Source organism: Eulemur rufifrons, chromosome 2 (genome assembly GCF_041146395.1).
Source record: "Eulemur rufifrons isolate Redbay chromosome 2, OSU_ERuf_1, whole genome shotgun sequence".
Taxonomy (NCBI): Eukaryota; Metazoa; Chordata; class Mammalia; order Primates; family Lemuridae; genus Eulemur; species Eulemur rufifrons.
Window position 1 is genome coordinate 47,161,902 of NC_090984.1, and position 24,334 is coordinate 47,186,235.

General features: G+C 35.3%; 1 protein-coding gene, 1 non-coding gene and 2 pseudogenes across 2 annotated transcripts; 1 reads left to right on the top strand and 3 right to left on the bottom strand.

Moving 5' to 3' along the window:
• Positions 1–455: 455 nt before the first annotated feature.
• TERB2 (telomere repeat binding bouquet formation protein 2) lies at positions 456–20,035 on the bottom strand. Its single transcript, XM_069460667.1, has 7 exons — positions 19,693–20,035; positions 19,497–19,578; positions 18,441–18,580; positions 15,644–15,705; positions 12,720–12,805; positions 3,038–3,126; positions 456–1,181 (listed from the first exon to the last, which is right to left on the bottom strand). Exons 1-7 carry the CDS (start codon positions 19,754–19,756, stop codon positions 1,039–1,041), a joined length of 666 nt encoding a protein of 221 aa, XP_069316768.1. The 5' UTR covers positions 19,757–20,035; the 3' UTR covers positions 456–1,038.
• LOC138376374 (5-azacytidine-induced protein 2-like) lies at positions 8,692–9,396 on the top strand (annotated as a pseudogene).
• A 506-nt stretch (positions 20,036–20,541) lies between the features above and the next one.
• On the bottom strand, positions 20,542–20,603 carry LOC138381084 (U6 spliceosomal RNA; annotated as a pseudogene).
• A 2,706-nt stretch (positions 20,604–23,309) lies between these two features.
• On the bottom strand, positions 23,310–23,430 carry LOC138381193 (small nucleolar RNA SNORA25). Its single transcript, XR_011233105.1, has one exon. It is a non-coding gene; the product is annotated as a small nucleolar RNA SNORA25 (small nucleolar RNA).
• Positions 23,431–24,334: the final 904 nt, after the last annotated feature.

A 24,334-nucleotide genomic window follows, 5' to 3' on the forward strand; every position in this document is an offset into this window, starting at 1 on the left:
GGTATGCACTTCCTAGGAGGAAGCACAGTTCTAACAAGATGATAGCTTCACAAATAACATGTCATTTACAAGTCTCCAAAATGTAATTAATGGACCAGACTCTATATAGCATGGCCATATGAAGATAACAAGTTGCCTTCTTGAAATCACTACATTTCAATACTATTTCAGCTTATTTAAAAGACAAGCACGTTGGCTTATTTTGGGGTCTGCTTTGCAGATCTGTAGTCCTATTATACCTGACACAGAGTCTACAGCATATACCACTGTGGGAGAGTAGGGAAGCACTAGCCTGGAAAATCAAGAGGGTTGTGTTCCAGTTCTGGTTTGGCCTCTTATTAGTCACTCTAGCCAAGACACCTTCTCAGGGTCTGTGTTCTCTAAGGTCCTTTCCAGCACTATGATTCTAAGGTGACTTGCAGGTTCATCTCAGATAATATAACACTCATAGTCTGTTTATATTAAATCACTTCTGATACATTTATTATCAGAAACCATCCAACATGAAATATGAATTACTACAATGTTTTACTCCATATGTTTCAAGTCAGAAGCAGTAATCAGAACTCAACTATAGCATTCTAATTTTTTAAATCAAAATAAGATGACCAGAATCATAAACCTTAGCATTCACAGTATTGAACCTAGAAAAAAATAGAATTACTAGAATGTTAAAACCAAAAGAGCATTTGACAGAAAGGGGGAGAGGGGGTGAGATAGAGAGAGAGAGGGAGAGAAACAGAAAGAGAGACAAAGAGATTGCAACTTCTTATGAAGCATGTTTCAATAACAATTACTCCATAACAACTATGCGCTCAGAATTTGTGAATGTAATATAACAAGCTAGGGGAAAAAATCCAGCCCTAATGTCACAGTACAGAGCCAAAATGATTCTGATTTTCTCAAGACACATTTTGAGAAAGAGAAGAATTTTTCCCCATTTCCCCATCCCTGAGTTCCAAAGGGGAACATTTTAAATTACGCACATCTCTGGTAATATTTTATAGAAAATAAATGCCCAGATATTTATAATTTAACTTAATATTTCCTCTTCAATTTGTTTTTTATAGCAGAGATGTTAATTTCATTTTGAACATGGTATGCTAAATATCCTGAGCTTCCAGGAATGAAGTCATGTAGTTCCCCAAGGAATTTCTTCATGGCATCAATTGATATATAACCTGCAAAATAAATAATATATATATACACATATATATATATTTGAAACCCTATCATACTATCTGCTTTCAGTGTCTTTGATTTATTAGAGTTAAGACTTCTAAAGAATGTTTTTAGAAAAGAAGTAAAAAGAAGAAATAATACCAGTGAAAAGATTCTCCATGAAATCTGGTAATTATCAGGGAACACCCTCCTATCCCCCTCCCCACAACTTCCTACTACCTTTTAAAACATAGATACTTGAATTAGCCACTTTGACTACTGAGATTGTGATGTCCAAGTTGGAGCTGGAACATAAAAGTACCTAGACCAAAATAACTGGAAAATGAGTTTGGCTTAGAGGGTGATCTGTCTTAGAACTATCTATCCAACTAGCTACTAACAGCACAAACAGCTCCTCTTCCCTGTTACAGCAGGCAACACTTTCCCGCACTGCTAACACTGAGATAACATTCTTTTAATTAAAAAAAAAAAAAAGGAAAATTGATATTACTGCTCAGTCAACAAAGGTTATGGGTGTGAGTAATTTTGATGCCATTAATAATCTGAAATAGATATGAATATCAAAAAAAAAAACCTACCTAGAATGGAGAGAGCTTAAAGTCTCAATGACTAAGTAATATTAACTTGATAGCAATTGCTTGCCATTTGAATAATTATATTTTATGTGTGAAGTAAGTGTTTGTGGTTTATACTAAAATTAAAATCTAATTTAAAAGTAAATACTGTATGAAAAAAATTCTCGTAGAGCTTAAGGATTGAATTTAGAACACCACTACCATCAAGATCAACAGGATATCTATGAATATAGTTTGATCGTTTTTAAAAATAAATAATTCACAGTTAAGAAATTATGACTCCAACCATATGAAATTGATTAGTATCTTTAAAGATATTTTAATCATAGTCATTTACAGGATATCTCGGAGCACTATTACTACACTCAATATGAATTCATAATCTTTGTCTAATGGTTAGATATCTGTGTAAAATAAACTAGTACAGAAAAGTAGTATAGTAATGTTTAGTTAACTGCACATACACACTGTGTGAAGTTTCTAAAGACATGTGAGGATAGGAATAAAAAAATTACTACATTCATAAAAATATTCCTGTAAGAAGTATAGGACATTTACTAGCATCAGAAATGGATTATTGTGGCAGTTTTGTAATAGTTAGGAGTTAAGGCTGAAACTGACAAGAAACTCATTTAAATTAGTTTAAACAAAAGAAGAATTCACTGAAAGGACATTGCCATATCAACCAAGCTGGGAGGAAGGCAGGCATATTGGTGGGCCTCAGAATTAACTAGAACCATCTATCATTACTCTCTCACTGGTCTCCTAGGGTAGGAAATCCAAATATGGAGTTTATGGACACCTGGGTAATCCATGAATAGGCTTCTGGGCATCTATGAGCCTCTTTAAATTATGTGTAAAATTTGCATGTCATGTTTGTATGTGTGTATACGAGGGAAAGGAGCCTATGTTTCATTAGATTCTCACAGGAAATTATGATTGGGGTTGTCCATATAATTTATCTTCCAAATTGGGACATTTGAGAGTAAAAACTAATGCCAGGACAACAGGCATAAACCAGAACTGTCTCATGTAAATAAGGACGTGTGTTCACCCTACCTAGAGATCACTGTTTTAGCACAGAAAATATTAAGGCATCTTCTTGGGTCAATTCAGCAAGTTAATTTATTCAATATATGAATAATGTCCCATCCATTACCATATTTAATACAGGGGGCTCTACTTGCTAGGTGTTTGAAGTACAGCAACAGCTTTATGCTACACAATATTCCCTTGTTTCTTCCCTACCTGAGTTTACTCTAAATTTTATTTTAAATTACCTGTTACCATGTTGTTCACTGGATAATTCTGAAGAGGGAAGTACATCTGCTTTTCTACAACTGAAGTCCTTATAAAATGCTTTTCTGTCCTGTAAAATGAAACATACAGAAAGTCACATTTATATTTGGGGGGTTTTTTTGGACTTGTTTTACAAATGAGAACTTATATATATAGTAATTTAATTGCTCTTTGATCAGACTTCAGTCTTATTGGGTGAAAATGTTAATTGTGAACTTCTTTTGTGCTTCTAAGTAATATAAAGTCCCATACAGATATTTTTGGTTTTCTTGGCCACTTCACAAAACAAATATTTATTGAGTGTATAGAGGCCTGGGTCTTTTTTTCAATATCCTTGAAAGCACAATAATTCAATGATACTTTACAATTAGATAAAATATACATATAATGTAATCTTAAATATGCCAAAAGAAAAGCATAGTAGACTCTATTGTAAATGATCACAGCATTTTTGTTATTCAGTGTTCAAATAATTAGGACTCTATTAACTATTACTTCCATACTTTAGCATAACAAATAAAAAATGATGTCTGAGAAAACCATGATGTATGATAAGATTTGAAGTTACTTCTGAGTTAAAAGAAAAAAAGGTAAATTATGCTTAGCATGATTGTATAATGTAATTAATTATATTCTAATTTTTAGAAAGCTAAAAAGTTTTCAACTAAAAGATTCTATTTTCTAATTGTGCCAAATAATGCTTAGACCACATATAAGCAATCAATAACAAAATCATATAAAAATAAAAATCTCAACAATAAAAAATTGGAGTCATCCCTAAATTTATTATTTTTCTAAAAATTTAAAAAAACACTGGCAACAAAGGCTTCATTTTCAATTTTTTTAAAAATTGGATTTCACTTAAACTCTTCCAAAAAAAAAAAAACTATACCTCAGTTAGGATGAGATTCTACAAATAAAGCAAAATAGTGTTCCTGAAAAAGTCAGGGACTAAACAAGGATAACCATTATCATTACTATTATTTATCATGGCTCTAAATATTCTGCCCAAACAATAAGAGATAGAGGAAAGAAAAGAAAAGGAAGAGATATCTAGTGAAAAGGAAGAAGCAATATTTTCATTATTAACAAATGATATGTTTACACAATGTCAAGAGCCAAGAGAATCAACTGGAATATTCTTCGAACCTCAAAGAATTCCAAAAGGGTAGATATAAGGCAAATAGCCTCAAATCAATAACTTTCCTGCAATACCAGCACTAACTAATAAAAAATAAAATTGAAAAAATGATCCAATTAACAATAGCAATAAAACACACAAAAATCTAGATAAGAAAATCTAGATAAATCATGATAAGAAATTTGTATGTAATTTCCTATATGTAAAAATATAGGAAATTTTACTGAGCTATAGAAAATAAACAATGAAAAACAGGCCAGGCATGGTGGCTCACACCTGTAATCCTGGCACTCTGGAGGCCGAGGCAGGAAGATTGTTTGTGCTCAGGAGTTCGAGACTAGCCTGAGCAAAAGTGAGACCCCATCATCTCTACTAAAAAGAAACAGAGTGGGGGGAAAAAACCCAGCTGGGTGTTCCAGCCCACACCTGTAGTCCCAGCTATGCCCCCCTCCCCCACCAGAGGCTGAGGCAGGAGGATCACTTAGAGCCAAGGAGTTGGAGGTTGCAGTGAGCTACAATGACACCACTGCACTCTACCCAGGGCAACAGAGTGAGATTCTGTCTCAACAAAACAAACAAGGCAACTGAACACCTCTCCTCACAGTCCCTCACCCCATTAAAAAAAAAAAAAATTGAAAAGCAAAAAGCATTTTCCTGGATAGAAATATTGCAAATTATAAAGACATCAATTCTTCTCAAATTTATCACAATTCTCAATAAAATCCCAAAGGAATTTTTAGAGCTTACAAAAAAAAATTATAAAATTCACCTGAAAAACAATGTTAGAAGATCTAACAGCAGATAAGACTAAAATTGTAATAGAATGAAAAAATAAATACCTAGGAATAATCTTAATGAAAAAAGTATAAGATTTATATGAAGAAAATAAAATACTCCTTGAGGATCACAAAAGAAAATTTGAACAAGTGAAAAAAAAACAAATTTTTTTTCAGATATGAGGATTCAGCATCACAGATATTCTCCCTAAATTAATCTATACACTTTTTTATAATGCCACTAAAAATAATTACAGGATTTTTGGGGGAATATGAGTAAGTTGGTTCTCAAATTCAGATAGAAAAATAAACCAGAAAAAATAGCCAAAAAATTTTGAAAAAGAGTAAGGAAGAGGAACTAGCTCTAAGTATTAAATTATACTGTAAATAATTAGAATGGCACTGGCACGATAATGAATGCAATAAAATATGAAGTCCAGAAATAGACCCAAACACATACAAGGATTTAATGTACAATAAAGGTGGCATTTCAAGACAGTAGGAAAGAAAGATGAATTTATTCAATCAGTAGCCACAGCAGGTGGCAGTCTGGGAAAAAAAGGTGGATCCCCACCAAAATAGATTCCAAATGTCCCAAAGAATTAAATGTACAAATAAAGAAATAATTAAGAAGAAACCATGGCAAAAAAAGAAAATCTTAGCATGGGAATACTTTCCTAAGTATGACACAAAACCAAGAAAATATTAATAAGTATGAATATACAGAATAAAAGCTTTCTATACAGCAAAACCCAACATATTTGAAGGCAAACAATAAGCTAAGAAATAATAGTAATTTGTTTCACAAAGAACTAATTCCCTTAAAGCATAAAGGGCTCCTAACCAACAAACAAAAAAACAACCAAACAAAAAACTCAGTTAATAGAAAACTGTGCAAAGAATATGAACAGTTGACAGAAAAGGACACACAAGTGATTCTTACAGAAGTGAAAAGATGTTCAATCTCACTCATAATAATAGCAATACAAAGAAACTAGAGTGAAATACTATTTTCTACCTATAAGAATAACAAAGATCAAAACATTTGGTAGCACACTGTTAGAGAAGGTATAGGGAAAAGTAACGTGACTAACCATCACAGTTTACACTAGATGGAAGGGTTTCTTGGAACATGGGGCTTTTCGGTGCTCACACTGGGACAATCCCAAGCAAACCTGAATGGTTCATTACCCTAGCCTGGAAAAGTCACTTGTATAGGACGGGCGTGGTGGCTGACGCCTATAATCCTAGCACTCTGGGAGGCCGAGGCGGGTGGATCGCTCGGGGTCAGGAGTTTGAGATCAGCCTGAGCAAGAGCAAGACCCCATCTCTACTAAAAATAGAAAGAAATTATCTGGACAACTAAAAACATATATAGAAAAAATTAGCCGGGCATGGAGGCACATGCCTGTAGTCCCAGCTACTCAGGAGGCTAAGGCAGAAGGATTGCTTAAGCCTAGAAGTTTGAGGTTGCTGTGAGCTGGGCTGATGCCATGGCACTCTAGCCCGGGCAACAGAGCAAGACTCTGTCTCAAAAAAAAAAAAAAAAAAAAAAAAAAAAGTCACTTGTATATATAACCAGTAGGAGTGTAAAGTGGTTTAACCTCTATTGAGGGCAATTTGACAAGAGCTATCAAAGAGTATACATACCTTTGACCTAGTAATTCCCCATCTAAGAGATTACTCTATAGACACTTGGATACATGCAAAATGATTTATAAGATTATTCACTGAAGCACTATTTGGGGTTTTTTTGTTTGTTTTGTTTGTCTATTTGGGATGGGGGTCCACTATGTTGCCCATGATGGTCTTGAACTCTTGGACTCAAGCTTTCCTCCCACCTCAGCCTCCTAAGTAGCTGGGACTACAGGTACACACCACCACACCAGGCTAATTTTTTAATATTTTTGTATAGACAGGGTCTCGCTATGCTGCCCAAGCTGGTCTCCAACTGAAGCATTGTTTTTAATAGCAAATTAGAAATTAGAGCTGAGAGTGGTGGCTCATGCCTATAATTCCAGCACTTTGGGAGGCCAAGGTAGGAGGATCACTTGAGGCCAGGAATTCAAGACCAGCCTGGGCAACATAGCAAGATCCCATCTCTACAACAAAAAAGAAAAATTAGCTGGGCATGATGGCACATGACTGTAGTCAAAGCTACTTAGGAGGCTGAGGCAGGAGGATTGCTTGAGCTCATGAGTTAGAGGCTGTAGTGAGTTATGATTGTGTCACTATATTCCAGCCTGAGTGACAGAGCCAGACTCCATCTCTTAAAAAAAAAAGAAAAAGAAAGAAAGGAGGAAAGAAAGAAAGAAAGGAAGAAACAAAGAAATTACCTAAAAGTCCATTAGAATAGGGAACTAGTTAAATAAATTATGGTGAATTTCTACACATATAATGGAATATTAGACAATACAAAAATGAAAAACCTCTTTATGTAGCAATATGGAATAATCTCCTAGATAAATTATTGAGTAGAAAAAGGCAAGGTGCAGAATAGTATTTAGTATTTATAGGGTATTACTATTTGTGGGGAAAAAAAGTAGAAAAGAAAGAATATTTAGATTAACTTGCTAATAAGTGTACAACTGATAACGTTGGCTGTCAATGGGAAAGGAATTTGTTCTCTGGCAGCTAGTATATTTTCATGGTATCCCCTTTTATATATCTTGGATTTTGAACCATGTGACTACATTACCTATTAAAAATAATTAAAATTTCAAAATAGGAAAATAATAAGTAGGCATAAATAGCTATGGAAAGTATTTTAAAGAAGAGCAGTGAATTTAGGGTTATAAATAAAGTTATATAATTTAAAAGAATATTACATTGATATAAAAATAGATTCACAGATTAACGTATGCAAAAAATGACAGATCATGTTGGGCAGAAAAAATATGGCAAAGGGAAATTACACATCAGTAGGAAACAGATTTATTCTTCAAAAAACTGGTGGAAATTTATTTGCAAAACAAAAATAAATTTAGATCTTCACCTCACAGCATACATCAAAATAAATATCTACAGGATTTAAAACCCATTTGATCTCTGCGAAAGGACTTTTCTGAACAGAATCAATAGAAGAAGTTATAAAGAAAAACGACTAATTTAATGATGTAAAAATTAAAAACATATATCTACCAAAAAGTACAAGGCAGAAAACAAGCCGAGAATATAATTTGACAAATTGGCAAAAGGATAACATAGCTATTAAATAAAGATGTCAGACAACTTGATAAGAAAAACAGTAAGCTGCTCCAATAGAAAAATGGACAAAGGATAAAAACAAATAAGCCCAGAAAAGGAAATACAAAATGCTAATAAACAAATGCAAAAAGGTTCAAACATATTAGTAATCAAAGAAAAATGCAAATTAAAACAAAATGTCATTTTTCATCTATTAGCAAAGACTTCCTATTAATACTCAGTATACTGGTGAGGATGTGGTGAGACCAACACTGGTGTTAGTTTAAATTTGTACTTTTGTGGGAACCAACCAGCAACATGCATCATGGCCTTTTAAAATATTCATATTTTGAGCCAAGGCAGGAGAAATGGGATTCCCTGGAGCTGCTGCCTTCGCTGGAGAAATAGCAGTGTCTTCAGGAAACCGGAAGCCCATGGTGACCCCGGGAGACCTGGTTTGCTTTTGGTCTGTCTACAAACACTAGGGTTGGAAACTCAGGCGTGGCCCCACGTAGCCTGGCTTCAGGCTGTCATGGATGTACTGGTAGAAGTTATCTGCATTCTGAATCATGAAAAAGCCAGTAGGAGAGATACAGTGACTTCAATTTCAAGATATTTAGGAGATGAGTCTGGTGCTTCCCATTTTGCCCTTGTCACTGCATATGAAGACATCAAAAAATGACATAAGGATTCAGAGAAAGAGAGCTCTTTGTTAAAGAAAAAAATAAAAATTTTGGAAGGAAAGCTTATAGGAGCCTGATTAGATGAAGAAACAAGTTCTGTGAGATAAGAACAAGTAAATAAAGCCTATCATGTGTATTGAGAAGTTTGCATTGATAGAGATAATTTGAAAAGCAAATTGGATAAAATGAATAAAGACAACTCTGAATCTTTGAAAGTACTGAATGAACAGCTACAAACTAAGGAAGTAGAACTCCAGCTAAGGACGGAAGTGAAACTCAGCAGGTGATGAGGAATTTAAATACACCTTCATCAAACTGGGAGGTGGAAAAGTTGAGCTGTGACCTGAAGATCAATGGTTTGGAACAAGAGCTGGAACTAATGAGGACAGAATACAGCATTTTCAAAAGAGAACTATAAAATGCCAAGAAAACAGATCCGTATCAGGAAGACAATCTGAAGAGCAGAGATCTCCAGAGACTAAGCATTTCAAGTGATAATATGCAGCATGCATACTAGGAACTGAAGAGAAAAATGTCTAATTTACATCTGGTGACTCAAGTACAAGCTGAACTACTAAGAAAACTGAAAACCTCAACTCCAATCAAGAAAGCCTGCCCTCCAGAAGAATGCACCGAAGACCCTGGGAAAGACAGCATAAAATTGCACTTGATGAATTTTACTACAATATAGAAAACATCTCCCACTTTCACCAAATAGCAAAGCTTTTTTTTTTTTTCCCACCAAAGCTAATAGCAAAGCTCTTTCTTAAACTATATCTTCCCCTTTACCAGGAGATGTAAAGGTTTTATCAGAGAAAGCAAATCCTCCAATCATGGACAGATAATGAGAGATCCATTCCTAATGATGATACAAACTTTCAGGAACCCAACACCATGGCAGAAATTCTCTAGAAGAAAATTCTTGGATATAATCAAGCCCTCCTGAATCAAGTTAGACAGCATTTGGGGAAACTAAAAGTAAAACTTTTGCCTTTACTCAATCTGCCACCACTGTATTACTTGGATCAACATAATCAAATTCCTTCAGAATCAATTCTGAAGAGATTCATGATTTAATCATGAGGGCACCACCTCTCTCAGTGGTTCTCCCAAGAAATTATTTAACAAACTGAAAGTGGATTTTGATTAAAGTTTTGTAGAGCTCTTCAGTATATACATTTGAACTACATGATAATATGTAGTTGATTTTCCAGTATGAAAGAGCACCCTCCAGCTCCATATTTTAGGAATTAGATACTGTACTAATTAATAAATAAACTTAAGGTGTTTAAAAAAGAAAAAAATCCTATCTTTTTATACCATAAATACCACATCTGAGAATTTACATGAAGAAATTTATCAAAAAAGTAGAACAAGATTTATTTTTATTTATTTTTATTTATTTTTTTTTTTGTTTGTTTGTTTTTTGAGACAGAGTCTCACTCTGTTGCCCGGGCTAGAGTGAGTGCCGTGGCGTCAGTCTAGCTCACAGCAACCTCAAACTCCTGGGCTTAAGCGATCCTACTGCCTCAGCCTCCCGAGTAGCTGGGACTACAGGCATGCGCCACCATGCCCGGCTAATTTTTTGTATATATATATATTTTAGTTGTCCATATAATTTCTTTCTATTTTTAGTAGAGACGGGGTCTCACTCTTGCTCAGGCTGGTCTCGAACTCCTGACCTCGAGCGATCCACCCGCCTCGGCCTCCCAGAGTGCTAGGATTACAGGCGTGAGCCACCGCGCCCGGCCAAGATTTATTTTTAAATGATGTTCATAAAGATGTCTTAAGAGTAACATTGTCAACAAAATAAATTTTAAAAGATGGTTAAACAAACAATAAGATGAAATACTATATGTAGACATTATGCATTATAATATCAAATATGGTTTTTCTACATGGGGAAATGCTTATGGAATGTTAAATGGAAAATCAAGAGACAGACTAAATATGCAGTATGATCTCAACTCTATTAAATGCATGTATTTGTATAAAATTGGTGAGAAGTGTACTATTGTCAATGGTGGTTATCTCTGAGTGGTAGGGTTGCTATAACTTAAATTTTCTTTATTCTTTTCTGTATTTTCCATTTTGACAAATTTGCATACATTACATTTATAATAAAATAATTAAAAACAAGAAAAATAAACAAAAATTCATGCAATTTTCAGAAGATTTGGGGAACATATTGGGAAGATAAAATAGTATAGTGACTAAATGTTTGGACTCCACAACAGCTAAACTTGATTTCAAAGTAAGCTCCATTCCTTGAATAATACTGAGTAAATTATTTAGCTCTCTGAAGCTGTTTCTTTGATTATAAAATGAGGCTAATAGTGTTTATCTCAGAGGCTGTGAGAATCAAATGAAATACTGTAAACTGCTAAGCCTACAGTGTCTTATATGTAGCACATGCTCAATAATAGTTCACCACCCAATGGCACTAGTAGTATGCCAACAAAAGAAGTGCTTCAGCAGGTAGGGAGAGAGTGTATTTTATCTATGTTCACACTGCACCCTCTGGTGGTTACACAAAGAAAAGGCTCTAGGCAAACACCTACTTAGGATTTATTCATACCCTTTGTCCATTTTTGTTGTTGTTACTGGATTGGACATATTTTTCCCAGATTTGTAAGACCTCTTTGCATATTAAGGAAATTATCCTTCATGAGAGAAAGACTTAAAACTGGAAAAATTATTTAAGTTAAATCATTAATGTTTATATTGAAAAAAGATAACTACTATTTGATCATTCTTATTTCAGCAGCTAAATACCAGACTGTAGGGTTCCCCAAGTCCCTATATTTTCTTTCTGTGTCCTAACCAAAAATCACAGAGTGCCTTCACTATTCTGTGACCTAGCCAGTTGTAGGTTTTTCCCAGCAGGCTTGAACCCAAACTGGGACCTTAAACATTCCTGGGCACTGATAAAGGTACCTAGGTTGTTGCCCAAAACACTGAAAGAAACTGGCCCCAGCCCTGAGCCAAATTCCTTAAACTGTCATATAAACTCCATACCATGACCTCCAGGCCTTGCACATACCTAAATAGAACACTCCTTTTCTCTAGCTGTCCATTTTGAGGACTGCTGTAGCATTTATAAGTTCTCCTAATAAATGCTTTAGACTGATCACCCTGATGTATAGTGGTTCTTTCTTTAGAATCCCAACTGGCCCCATCTTGAAATGATTTGTGGCACACCCTTGTGAAAATTCTGCTGCCACTTTTGGGGCTACTCCAGCCACAGGCTCGGCATGAGGAAACACAGATTTTTGAATAACCAATGTTTCCTATGAATATTTGAAAAGCACTGAATTGGAAAATATGGAACTAGGACTTGATCAGGTAAAAGTTTGCAATGAGGAGGCCTCTCGTAGATCGGCCCTCACATAACGGCAAGTCCATGTTTGTTTGTCTTTTTAGATTAAATTTCTTAAACCAAAGTTACAAACAATTTGGAAAGGAGGGGGGAAATTACTCACAACTCTCAATCCTAATAAAATTACTGCTAATATTTAGTATATTTTCCTCCAATTTAAAAAATATATTTAAAAAATAATTTCACCATTATAACATACATAAAATCCTTGTTTTCTTTCTGCAGGGATTAGTATAGCATAGCAGTTAAATGCATGAGCTCTGGAATTAGACTGACCCAGATTAAATCCTGCTTCTCCCCAACTTAATAAGTTTCTATGACTTTGGGAAAATGACTTAATCTTTCTAATCTTAGATCTCTTTTTATGTAAAGTAGGAATGGTGATAATAATATCAATCTCATAGGAAGATTGTGAAAATTAAATGAGATAAGCACACAATCAGTGCTCAAAGATGTCTACGTTGAATTAAATATCAATGAAGTACATGAATTCAATACCTTTTGGGTAATTCTTTTTTGTGCTCTGTTGCTAGTTCACTGTTTTCCCTAAGGATTTTTATTTCATTTGGTGTTACTTCATGATGCTGTGGATAGCAAAAGAAACCACATTTTTAAAAATCAGAACACCAATGATCTAATCAGTAATGTTTTAAAAAAAGGAAAAAAGTAATCTGGCAATACATACATAGAGTCATAAAAATATTTATACATTTAGGTCCATTCAATCTAGTTTGGTGAAGAAAACTTACAAAATTTTGTACATATACACTTTACCATTAATATATATTTGTAGAGAGACATAAAGAAAGAAGACAAGAATTTTTTAAATACCAGATGTGGTTGTGTTGGATAAGTAAACCTTTGACTGATTTTATTCTCTTTTCAATTTTTGAAATTTTCTTTAATGTGGTCATATTTCTTTTACCATATTTTACATATTACTTTTACCACATTACATATACCATTAGGAAATTTTCATATTTAGGTTATAAATTTACCGCAAATAATAATAATGCTCCCCAGATTCACCCTTATTGCCATTTGATGAAATACCTCCCACTTATATATTCTATGGTTACTTTATTATAATTGGCTAATATTCAATATAAATAAATATTTTGAAAGAATTGAAAAACTTATTATATAATAATTTCTAGAGTTAATAGTCAATACAAGCATGTTATACTAATTTTTTAGTAGAAAAAACATTGGATTGGGTTGGAGCTGAGAAAATTTGTTTCCACTTTGCTAATATCTGACTGTGTGAACTAAGGTAGGTCTTTACCTTCTCTTTACTCCATTTTCTCATCTATAAAACTGAATAATTAATAATGTTAAAAAACCCTTTAAGCTCTAAAGTTCTGGTATATTCAATAATTATCATCAAATAGTAACCATTCCATCACCACTCATGTCTCTGGAAATACTGTAACAAGTCAAGGATTAGATACTTTGGTCCCTGATGCAACATACTATTTATTACCTCTTAGCCAAAAATACTGCTGAGAGAACTATTATTTTCAGATGATGATGCTTTGGGAAGAAAAAACAAATTAATGAAAGGAATACACAATGCATAAGCTAATTGGTTGGCTTTGGACATATTTTAAAGATTTTCCCCCTAACTTTCTATTGTGAAAAATTTCAAACTTACCAAAAACTTAAATAGTACAATAAATACTATATACCTTTCACCTAGATTCACAAAGTGTTAACATTTTCACCACCTTGAATGTCCCCTCTCTGTCTCTTTTTATTTTTGCTGGAGCATTTGAAAACACAGATATCATGACATTTCCACTCGTTATTACCTAGCATGCATTTTATATAAAAAATACATTCTTTTATCTTTACCATTACCATAGTTAAGAAAATTAAACTGAATTCAATAATACCAAATATATAGTCCTTATTAAATTTTACCAATTGCCCTCAAAATGCCTTTTATACCTTTTTTGTTAAAAAAAATACAGAATCTAATCAAGGTTCATACATCACATTTGGTGGTTATGTCTCTTAATCTAGAACAGTCCTTTTCCCTTTTTTGTTTTTTATGGCATTGACTGTTTGAGTCCAGGCCAGTTAGCTGTCTTGTGGTATGGTCCATATTCTGTATTTGTCTGATTGTTAAGTCATAATTGGATTCAGTTTAAAGCTTTTGGAAAGAATACTACACAGATAAATATTGTGCACTTATGATATCACATCAGAGTGAACATAATGAGATGTTCCAATATTGGTGACACTAAATTTGATCAGTTGGTTAAGGTAGTATCTGTCAGATCTCTCCATTGTAAAGGTACAATGCTTACATTTGTAATTTTTTTCTTTTTTTGAGACAAGGTCTCCCTCCGTTTCCTGGGGTAGAGTGCAGTGGCACGATCATAGCTCAGTGCCACTGAGCAGCCTCCAATTCCTGGGCTTCAGTAATCCTCCTGCCTCAGCTTCCTGAGTAGCTGGAACTATGGGCGGGTGCCACCACGTCCGGCTAATTTTTCTATTTTTTTGTAGCGACCGGGTCTTGCTATTGCCCAGGCTGCTCTTGAACTCCTGGGCTCAAGCGATACTCCCACCTCGGCCTCCTAGGATTACAGGCATGAGTCACCATGCCTGGCCTATCTTTGAATTAATATGTAACCTGATTGCATATTAATTAATATGTAATCCACTAATAACCTTTGCCTAAACCAGTTATTATATTGGGGGTTGTAAAATTGAGATTTTCTACCATCTTTTCTATATTTATTGGCTGCTATTCTTCTGTAAATAAAAATTTTCCTTATCCTACCTTTGTCTTCTTTTCTTCCTTCCTGCTTTCCTTTCTTTTTCCTTCTGTCTTTCCTTTTTTTCTTTCTTTCTGCTTTTGGAATACCACTATGGACTTATAGGTTCTTTTTTACTTAATGTATTATAATCCATTACTGTCATTATTCTTATAATGCTCAAATTATCCCAAATGTGGGTATTGCATAAAGATTTTGAAGTAAGTCAAAAGTCTAGGTAAATTAGAGGCAGGATGGCAAAAGCTATAAAACAGCCAATTTCTAGTACTCGACACATTCATTGAGGGGTATCATTCAAAACATTTAACAAATGGCAGGGCACAGAAATTAATCAGGCTACACTGGTAGTAATGAACTGATAAATACCATGCACCTGTTACTCCCTTAATATTACCGACAGAAGCAAATTTTCAAGTTTCTTATGTGAACAATTTTATTTATACAATATCTAAATTTTACGAATGTACTACTATAAAAATCATGTCAAACCAAATAATACTCAATAAAAGCATGCTCTTTAAATTCCTTAATCTGGCTCATTCGTACTAACATGTCACAAGTAAACATTTTTAATATTACGTTGCATTCAGAAAATTTCGGAACTGGAGATTCTAACCAAGTACCTTAATTTACTCTTACCTTTTCTGTCAGAAAATGTTGGTCTTGTTCCCAAATAAAACTACCAATTTTTCTTCTTATTTCTGTTTGAGAAAAACAAATCCAATACTATTTTTTAAAAGTAACTTTGTAGAATCTTCTGAATTACCCTTAAGGTCTCAAATTTCTAGGCCAATGTTACTGCATTTGCCTCAAAATCACCTAAGATACTTGTTAAAATAGAGATTCCTATTGAATCAGATCATTGAGGAGGAGCTCAGGAATTTCATTTCTAACAGACTCCCCAGATGATTCCAATACATTATGATAATCATCATTGTAGACTTTTCCTGCTGGAATATACACACACACACACACACACACACACACATATATATCTTCATTAGATATGTCTCTATTGGGACAAGCATTAATAAAGAAAATAATTGTTCAGTCAAAATAGAAAGTATAAAATTGCTGAACAGAGGTCCTAAAGAATTAATTTACTTTGCTAAAAGAAGGGTGGATGAACAGTAAGTCTGGTAGGCATGGTAGTGCAGAAATTCTTCAATGCTCAGCATGTCAAAGGACTATGTCATCATTCTAACTCAATGATCTCAAAAGTTTTTGACAAAAAATGTAATATTACTCTAGATCTTTCCTGTCCAATATGGTAGTCACTAGCTACATGTGGGTACTGAGCACTTGAAAATGTGTGGTTAGTCCTAGTTAAGATGTGCTGTCAGTATAAAATAAATACTGGATGTTGAGGACTTAGTACAAAAAAATGTAAAATATCTCAATAATTTTTATATTGATTATATAGTGAAATAACAATATTTTGAATATAGTAGGCTAAATAAAATATACTCATAAAATTAATTTTACCTAATTTTTTTTTTTTTTTTAGAGAGGGGTTCTCACTATGCTCCCCAGGCTGGAGTGCAGTGGCAGTGGCTATTCATAAGCATGTGCAGTACAGTCTCCAACTCCTGGGTTCAAGGGATCCTCCCACCTCAGCCTCCCAAGTAGCTGGGATTATAGGTATGTACCACATTGCCCAGTTATTTTTTATTCTTTTTAATGTGGCTATGAGAAAATTTAAAATTCATATGTGGCTCACATTTGTCTTACACTTCTACTAGACAATATTGCTCTAGGTAGATTTTTTTTAAAAGTACAGTTTTTATTTTTTTTTAAAGGAAAATATGGCTGGGCCTGGTGGCTCACACCTGTAATCCTAGCACTCTGGAAGGCTGAGGCAGGATTGCTTGAGGTCAGGAGTTCAAGACCAGCCTGAACAAGAGCGAGAATGTGTCTCTACTAAAAATAGAAAAAATTAGCCCGGCATGGTGCTATATAGAAGAAATTAGCCCGTGGTTCATGCCTGTAGTCCCAGCTACTAAGGAGACTGAGGCAGAAGGATCACTTGAGCCCAGGAGTTTGAGGTTGCTGTGAGCTAGGCTGACGTCACAGCACTTTGGCCCAGGCGATGGAGTGAGACTCTGTCTCAAAAAAAAAAAAAAAGAAAAGGAAAATATTTTCATTTAAAATAGATTTTTTAAAATTTAAATACATGTTAATATAAAATGCTAAACTCAAAGACAGAATAGGAGTCATAATTTAAAATCAGATGAGACAGTCATTCTATAATGTAAACTCATTGAAGGTAAGTATTCACTGATTGGCACAAATAGTTTTTTAATAAATCAATTCTCCCATCCAGTCTTTAATTTATTTGGATAACCACTGAGAAAAACTTAGTGTTATAAGTTATAACTAGGTCTCACCAGGACATCAACTTTGGAAGAAACACAATCTCTGGAGTTTCTTTCTTTAAAAAAAAATTAAAATTTTTGATACATGTTTCATTATGGTGCCCAGGCTGGACTCAAACTCCCAGGCTCAAGCAATCTCCTGCCTCAGCCCTCCAAGTAGCTGAGACTACACAGGTATGCCACTGCACCCAGCATCTGGAGTTTCTAAAGGATTTTTTAATGGAAATAATTTTCCAAGTTTTTTGTTTTGCTTTGTTTTTAATACTCTCCTCACTGGGAATTTGTACTCAGCTTCAGTCTGTCTTCTGGAGATAGACATGTACCTACTGAATAAACCAGCTAAACATCGAAAATTAATGTATAACTTACAAAAATGGGATATTTAAAGTTAGCCGAGAAAAGATACGTAGGCTTTCGACAGAAGAACAGGATAGGAGAAAGCACATTCCGAGCAGGGAAAAGCAAAAGCCAATCTCAGAAGCAGTTTCTTTATTTACTTGCCCTTCCTACTTCAAAGTGTTGCTGAAAAAGTTAATGTGAAAGTACTTTCAAACATATAAAGAAAAAAACAAATATATCAGTTTATTATCATAACCAATCTTTAAATATCAGAAGAAAACAATTTAAAAATAAAAAAAATTCAAAGCTATCAAAGAACACATTTATTAAATACTCACATGTCAGACACCTTAATGTATTATTTCATTTTATCCTCAGAACAACTTGGGAGAAGTTAAGTAACTTACTAAAGATGGCAAAACTAGTAATGCTGGATCCTAGCCTGTGAGCACTGTAAGGGCAAGATGTGCATCTGTCTTATTCACCACTGAATCAATCCCCAGCACCTGGGTTGAAACACGGCACACAGGAGCTCAATGAATGTGTGAATGAACGGTTAAACAAAGCCAGGATATACACCTAAAGCAATCTGACCCAAATTCCATGCTTTTCCCACTTATATTAGATAGATAACAAAACTCAAAAATCTCTGATTGAGAACAAAGATCAGTAAAGTTGAATTTGGCTGTCCAAACGGGAATGGTTGAATGATCCTTGCTAACCTTTTTGCAGGCATGCAGGAGGAAGAATGAAATGACCTAAAGCCACCGAGTTTTTCATTTCAGCATTAGCTACTGCAGAGAGATAGTAGGCGTGAAAAACTGTAGCATTATCTTCTATGTAATCAAGGCTCTGATATATTCTAGGAGAAAGAAAGGAAATCTTTTAGGTTATGAAATAAAGAAGAATGTATTTAACCTTTCAAAAGAATGAATAAATGACTGGAAGTAGGGGTTGGTTACATGGAAGCATACATTCATGCTGATCCTTTTTTTCTGGCAAGGAAGTAAGAATATATGGCTTGAGATATTAGTTTTGGGGCCTAAACCTAGGCAAATCTCAGCTTTAGAGACTTCGTTAAGGATTAAATGAATTAGGAAACTTGACCTAAAACAGTACTGTTTACTGCACAGCAAGAGTAGATTGTGAGCCAGTAGCCTATGAGTTTATCCATAGTCACTGTTTATGAAGAGGGATCAATTAATTCTGAGGGAGGGAGTAGGCATGCAGCCTTCACATATAGAAGGCAACATCTTTCCCAGAGGTGGAGATAGGAGGAAGAGCAGGAGGGAGGGCGGTCGTGCTGGGGAAGAGGTGATCAAGGTGCTACTAAGATAATGGCAGTGAGGATGGAGAACAATTAGGGGGATTCAGTTATGTGGGCACTGACTGAAAGGGTAGATGTTATTAAAAGAGACTTGGAAGGTTTTAAGTTTGGAGAACACAGGACCTGGTGCAGGTAGGAGGGGTAACCAAGAGATTTGGTTTAGACATCGAGTATGAGGGGCCTTCGAGGTGCCACGTGGAGGGGCGGGAGAGACAGCTGGAAGCACACACCTGGAATTCGGGAAGGGACCTGAGGACCAAGCGGAAGGCCATGCCACTGCGGCGGAAACGAAAGGGGTAAGGTTATCTATTTTTCTCCCACACCTAGGACTGAAACCGTGTTCGTTTCTGGTCTCACCCTATCACCAATATTTATTAATGGGTTGCAATTTCCATCCCCAACTCCGAGCTGAGCATGACCCAAGAGGCAATGGCCAGTGGCCCTCCGGTACCTCAGCGTGTCTGGGTGCGAGGCATCACAGCTGAACAAGAAGTCGGCAGCCCGCGGGTCACTGATGGTCCCCCCTTCGGCCACTGTGGAGGCAAGAGCACAGGGTGAGACCACCAGGCACCCTGGAACCGAGGCACCAGAAGGAGAAGCGATGCTGCCCTTGCCACCGCACCCACCCCTTCGGCTCAGCTTCCTACCCCAGAACTGCCTCAGGTCCGGGCTGACGCTGCCGCTGAACCACCCGCGCTGCCCTTGAAACATGGCGCCACCTAGTCCGCGAGGCCGGGCAGGGGAGGGTCCAGAGCTGAGGTCGCTGATTGGTCCCAGGTCCGAAGCCGAGCTCCATGATTGGTCCCCAAGAGCAATGGGGGCGGGAAAGGCCTGAGGCACTTGGAAGAGGGGTGGTCGCTACCTCGCTGCGAGGACCCATTCTTCGGGATGGTTTGAGGCCTCCCAGCTTTCTCCTGATAGAGGAAGGAGAGTCGCTGGAGCTGGTGAGTTTGAAAGCCTAAGTATTAACAAAGTTATTCTGCTGTGTTGCACAAGCATATGTACAGATTCTGTGGCATCAGGTATTATTTTAAAGCAAAACTCATTTTGTCATTTCATCTATAAATGTTTCAAAATGAAACATTTGAGGACTGTTTAAAAAACACAACTATGATACCATTATAGCACTTATAAGATACCTCTTTAATATAGTCAAATACTACCAGTGTTCAGGTTTCCATTTTTCTCAAAAGTGTTATATTTTTCTTTTACAGTTTCTCTCCTCTTACATCAGTTGTGTTAGATTAGATTTGTTTGGTGTTGGGTCCTTTTAATCTAAAATTTCAAAGTTATTGGTATAAAGTCCACAAAATCTTTTTATCTTTTTTTAATGTCTGTAGGCTCTCTAGTCATGGTTCTTTTTTCATTTCTGACACTGATTTTTTGAGCCTTCTCACTTTTTATTGCCTGGTATCATCTGAGGCCTGTCAATTTTATTATCTTTTTCTAAAGAACAAACTTCTTTTTTTTTTTTTTTTTTAAATTTTTTTTTTATTTTAAATATGGAACGCTTCACGAATTTGCGTGTCATCCTTGCGCAGGGGCCATGCTAATCTTAAGAACAAACTTCTGATTTGGTACTCTGCTTATATATTTCTTTTCTATGTCATTAATTTTAGCTCTTTATAATTTCCTTCCACTTTCCTTGGTTTTAACTTCTTTTTTTCTTTCCTTTTTTTTAATATACTTTTTTTTTTTTTTTTTGACAGAGTCTCACTCTGTTTCCCAGGCTAGAGTGCCGTGGCGTCAGCCTAGCTCACAGCAACCTCAAACTCCTGGGCTCTAGCGATCCTCCTGCCTCAGCCTCCTGAGTAGCTGGGACTACAGGCATGCGCCACCATGCCCGGCTAATGTTTTCTATATAGTTTTAGTTGTCCATATAATTTCTTTCTATTTTTAGTAGAGACGGGGTCTCGTTCTTGCTCAGGCTGGTCTGGAACTCCTGACTTCGAGGGATCCTCCCGCCTCGGCTTCCCAGAGTGCTAGGATTACAGGCGTGAGCCACCGCGCCCGGCCGTCACCATAATTAGAGTGAAAACACAAGTCAAAAATGAGGGAAAGATACCTATAGGACAAATAACTGACATGGGATTGGTATCTGGACTAAAGTAACCCTGTGAATCAAAAACAAAGAGACGAACAACCCAATAGAAAAATGGGCAAACATGTGGATAGGTTTTCATAGCAGAGGAACTATAAATTACCAATAAACTTATGAAAGGATGCTCAACCACAGTAGTAACTAGAGAAATGTAAGACAAAACCTGAGAGACAAAACCACAAAGAGATACTATTATGTACCCACCTTATTGGTAAAAATTGAGTTGGCAAAGACATAAATTAATGGGAACTCCCACAACTAGGAGAAATGTAAATCTGCGTAGTCGTTTTGACTAACATCAGCATCACTAAATTAAAGATGTGTACACCGTATGACCCAGCATTTATCATGTATATATACCTAGAGAAACTCTTGCTTCCATGCACATATAAACTGGTACACATATACAAGAATATTTATGGCAACAATAGCAAAAGAAAAAAAACTAGAAACTACTTATCTATAATATTAACAGTAGATTAGATATGTAAATTGTATTTTTGTACAACAATTTGGAATTACAATGGAATACAACATAATTTTAGAGTTTTTTAAATGCCAGGGAAGACATACATGATGCCATTCATTTAAAGTTTAAAAAGAGGCAGAATGAAACTACATTTGTAGGTATACATATGTAGTATAGAAAAAACTAAATAGTACATTTGTTGGAAAAACATACCTATGAATTATTTTTAAAAAGAAAAAAGTTAGAAACAAAATACAGAATGATGATTACTTAAGGGCTGGAAGAGGCACACAAGGACCTTCAAAGATTTTGTTACTATTCTATTTCCAAAGTTAGGTGGTCAATTAATGAGTGTTTGGTTTTTTTTGTGTCACTCCCTAAAAACACTGCACATGTATATTACCTACACTATTCTATGTGTATTTTGTAATTTAATTTTTCAAAATAAGCAAGAAAGCATATCACCTTAGCAGAATTTTATGGAAAGTAGTTAAACAAATATTTGACCTTGAATGAACCATCTTTATCCACCTGATAAGTTATCTAGAGTATCTCTTTCTTTGGAAATACCTGGTAATCCAGTTTTACTATTTTTTTCTTCTTCAGTATCTCAGCTATGTTATTATAAAACTGTGCAATGACATTACCACAGCTATTCTAAAAATTCATTTAGTCCAAGAAACGTTCAAGACATTCTCCTTTTAAGGATCTCACATCAGTAAATGCTAACACATTGACCGGGGCCTCCTTTACCCTCTATGTCATATGGGATGTTTTTGTTGCAATTAGTCTCATCTCTTGTCACCTGAGAGACAATATATAAGATAGCTCCACTCATGCTTCTTGTGAATACCATTCAGGGTCTATTTCTAGCAAGAATGTTCCATATTGGTGTTTTGTAATTCATATTCATTAGAAGGATTTATGCCTTAAGCTATATTCTGAGTTCTATGTAGAGGGATTGTTCAAATTATTCAGTACAGAATAACCACTTACCTGAGAAAACTGTGGGAAAATAATTTTGTGTCATCCATATTAAGACAAATACTGGAGAGCTGAGGTGGTATGTCAGAGAAAATATTAAGGTGGATGCTTACAGATAGTGGAAAATATGTATGTGCACACCTGTGATCTGTCATCATTCCCTTGGTCATCTGAATAAAAAATTAATTTCTTTCCTTTTTTTAAAAAAAAACTTTATTATGGTACAATTTACATCCTGTAAAATTTGCCCATTTTAAGTATACAGTTTTAGTTTATGTAATTATGCAACCATCACCATAAAAATATTCTTTTTTTTTTTTGAGACAGAGTCTCGCTTTGTTGCCCGGGCTAGAGTGAGTGCCGTGGCGTCAGCCTTGCTCACAGCAACCTCAAACTCCTGGGCTTAAGCGATCCTACTGCCTCAGCCTCCCGAGTAGCTGGGACTACAGGTATGCGCCACCATGCCCGGCTAATTTTTTCTATATATATTTTTAGTTGGTCAGATCATTTCTTTCTATTTTTAGTAGAGACGGGGGTCTCGCTCTTGCTCAGGCTGGTCTCAAACTCCTGACCTTGAGCGATCCACCCACCTCAGCCTCCCAGAGTGCTAGGATTACAGGCGTGAGCCACCTCGCCCAGCCCAAAAATATTCATTTTTGAGAAGATTTTTTTTCCAAATTTTTCTTTCTTTTTTTTTTAATGGCTAAGTCTTGTACCTCTCCTCAGGAAAACTGTTTAGTGTTACATCATTCTATAGAGAACTACAATATCTGGTCACAGTGTTAAGAGCTCTTGGTTTCACAACTCCATGGGCCTTCTTTGAAATGACCAATTTTTCCAAATTTAGATTAGAATTTATATCCATTCCTACTCATCTTTCACTATCCCCAATTTAATCACAACTTTTCCTTAGGATTTTCACATACTATTCTGATGAATATTGACCTTCCTTTCTCTGTACTTTGTAGTAAGACAGATTTTAGATATTAATTATCTAGAATTCTAAGAGGTAGTAACTAGGTTCTCCTCTGTTCCCCAAACTCTTTGTCATACTACTTAAAACTCTTTACCACAGTGCCTAAAACCCCACCATTAGAAATATTTACTTATTGAATATAGAATGTATATTAGCTAGAAGTATTATGTCAATGTTAAATTTTCTGAATTTTATAATTTAGTACTGTGATTATATAAGAGAATACCTGGTTCTCAGGAGATATTTGCTGATGTGTTTATGGACAAGGATTATAATTCCTGCAACTTAATCTGAAGTGGTTCAGCAAAAACAACATTAATAATAATAATACACACATACAATCATATGGATTTGATCTGGGGGGAGAAAGACCAAGAAAATGTGGCAAAATGTTAATAATTGGTGAACCTAGGTAGAGAGTATATGGGAGTTCATTATACAAATGTGCAACTTTTTTGTAAATTTGACTTATTATAAAACAAAAAGATAAAAGAAGAAAATATGTTCCTTTGGTTCAGTAGTTCTCTGCCCCAGCCACACATTAGAATTATCTGAAAGCTTTTAGAAACTACAACTTCCTGGGCCCCACCTGCTAGAGATTTTTATTTAATTGGTCTTGGGTGGGGTCCAGGCATCTGATTTTTTTTTTTTTTTTTTGAGACAGAAAAAAAAAGAAGAAGAAGAAAGAAAAGAAAAATGAATAACATATTTTAGCTGTCATTTGTACCTTAGAAGTGACTAAATTTTTAGTTAGATTAT

What these genes read in the sequence shown, in the direction of transcription:
- TERB2 (XM_069460667.1), bottom strand. Translation starts at nt 19,756, where the DNA reads ATGTTTCAAGGGCAGCGCGGGTGGTTCAGCGGCAGCGTCAGCCCGGAC. An exon ending in AACATTTTCTGACAGAAAAG is followed by an intron (nt 12,806 to 15,643) that starts GTAAGAGTAAAT and finishes TGCTATCCACAG; the next exon opens with CATCATGAAGTAACACCAAA. An exon ending in AAAAAAGAATTACCCAAAAG is followed by an intron (nt 3,127 to 12,719) that starts GTATTGAATTCA and finishes TTCATTTTACAG; the next exon opens with GACAGAAAAGCATTTTATAA.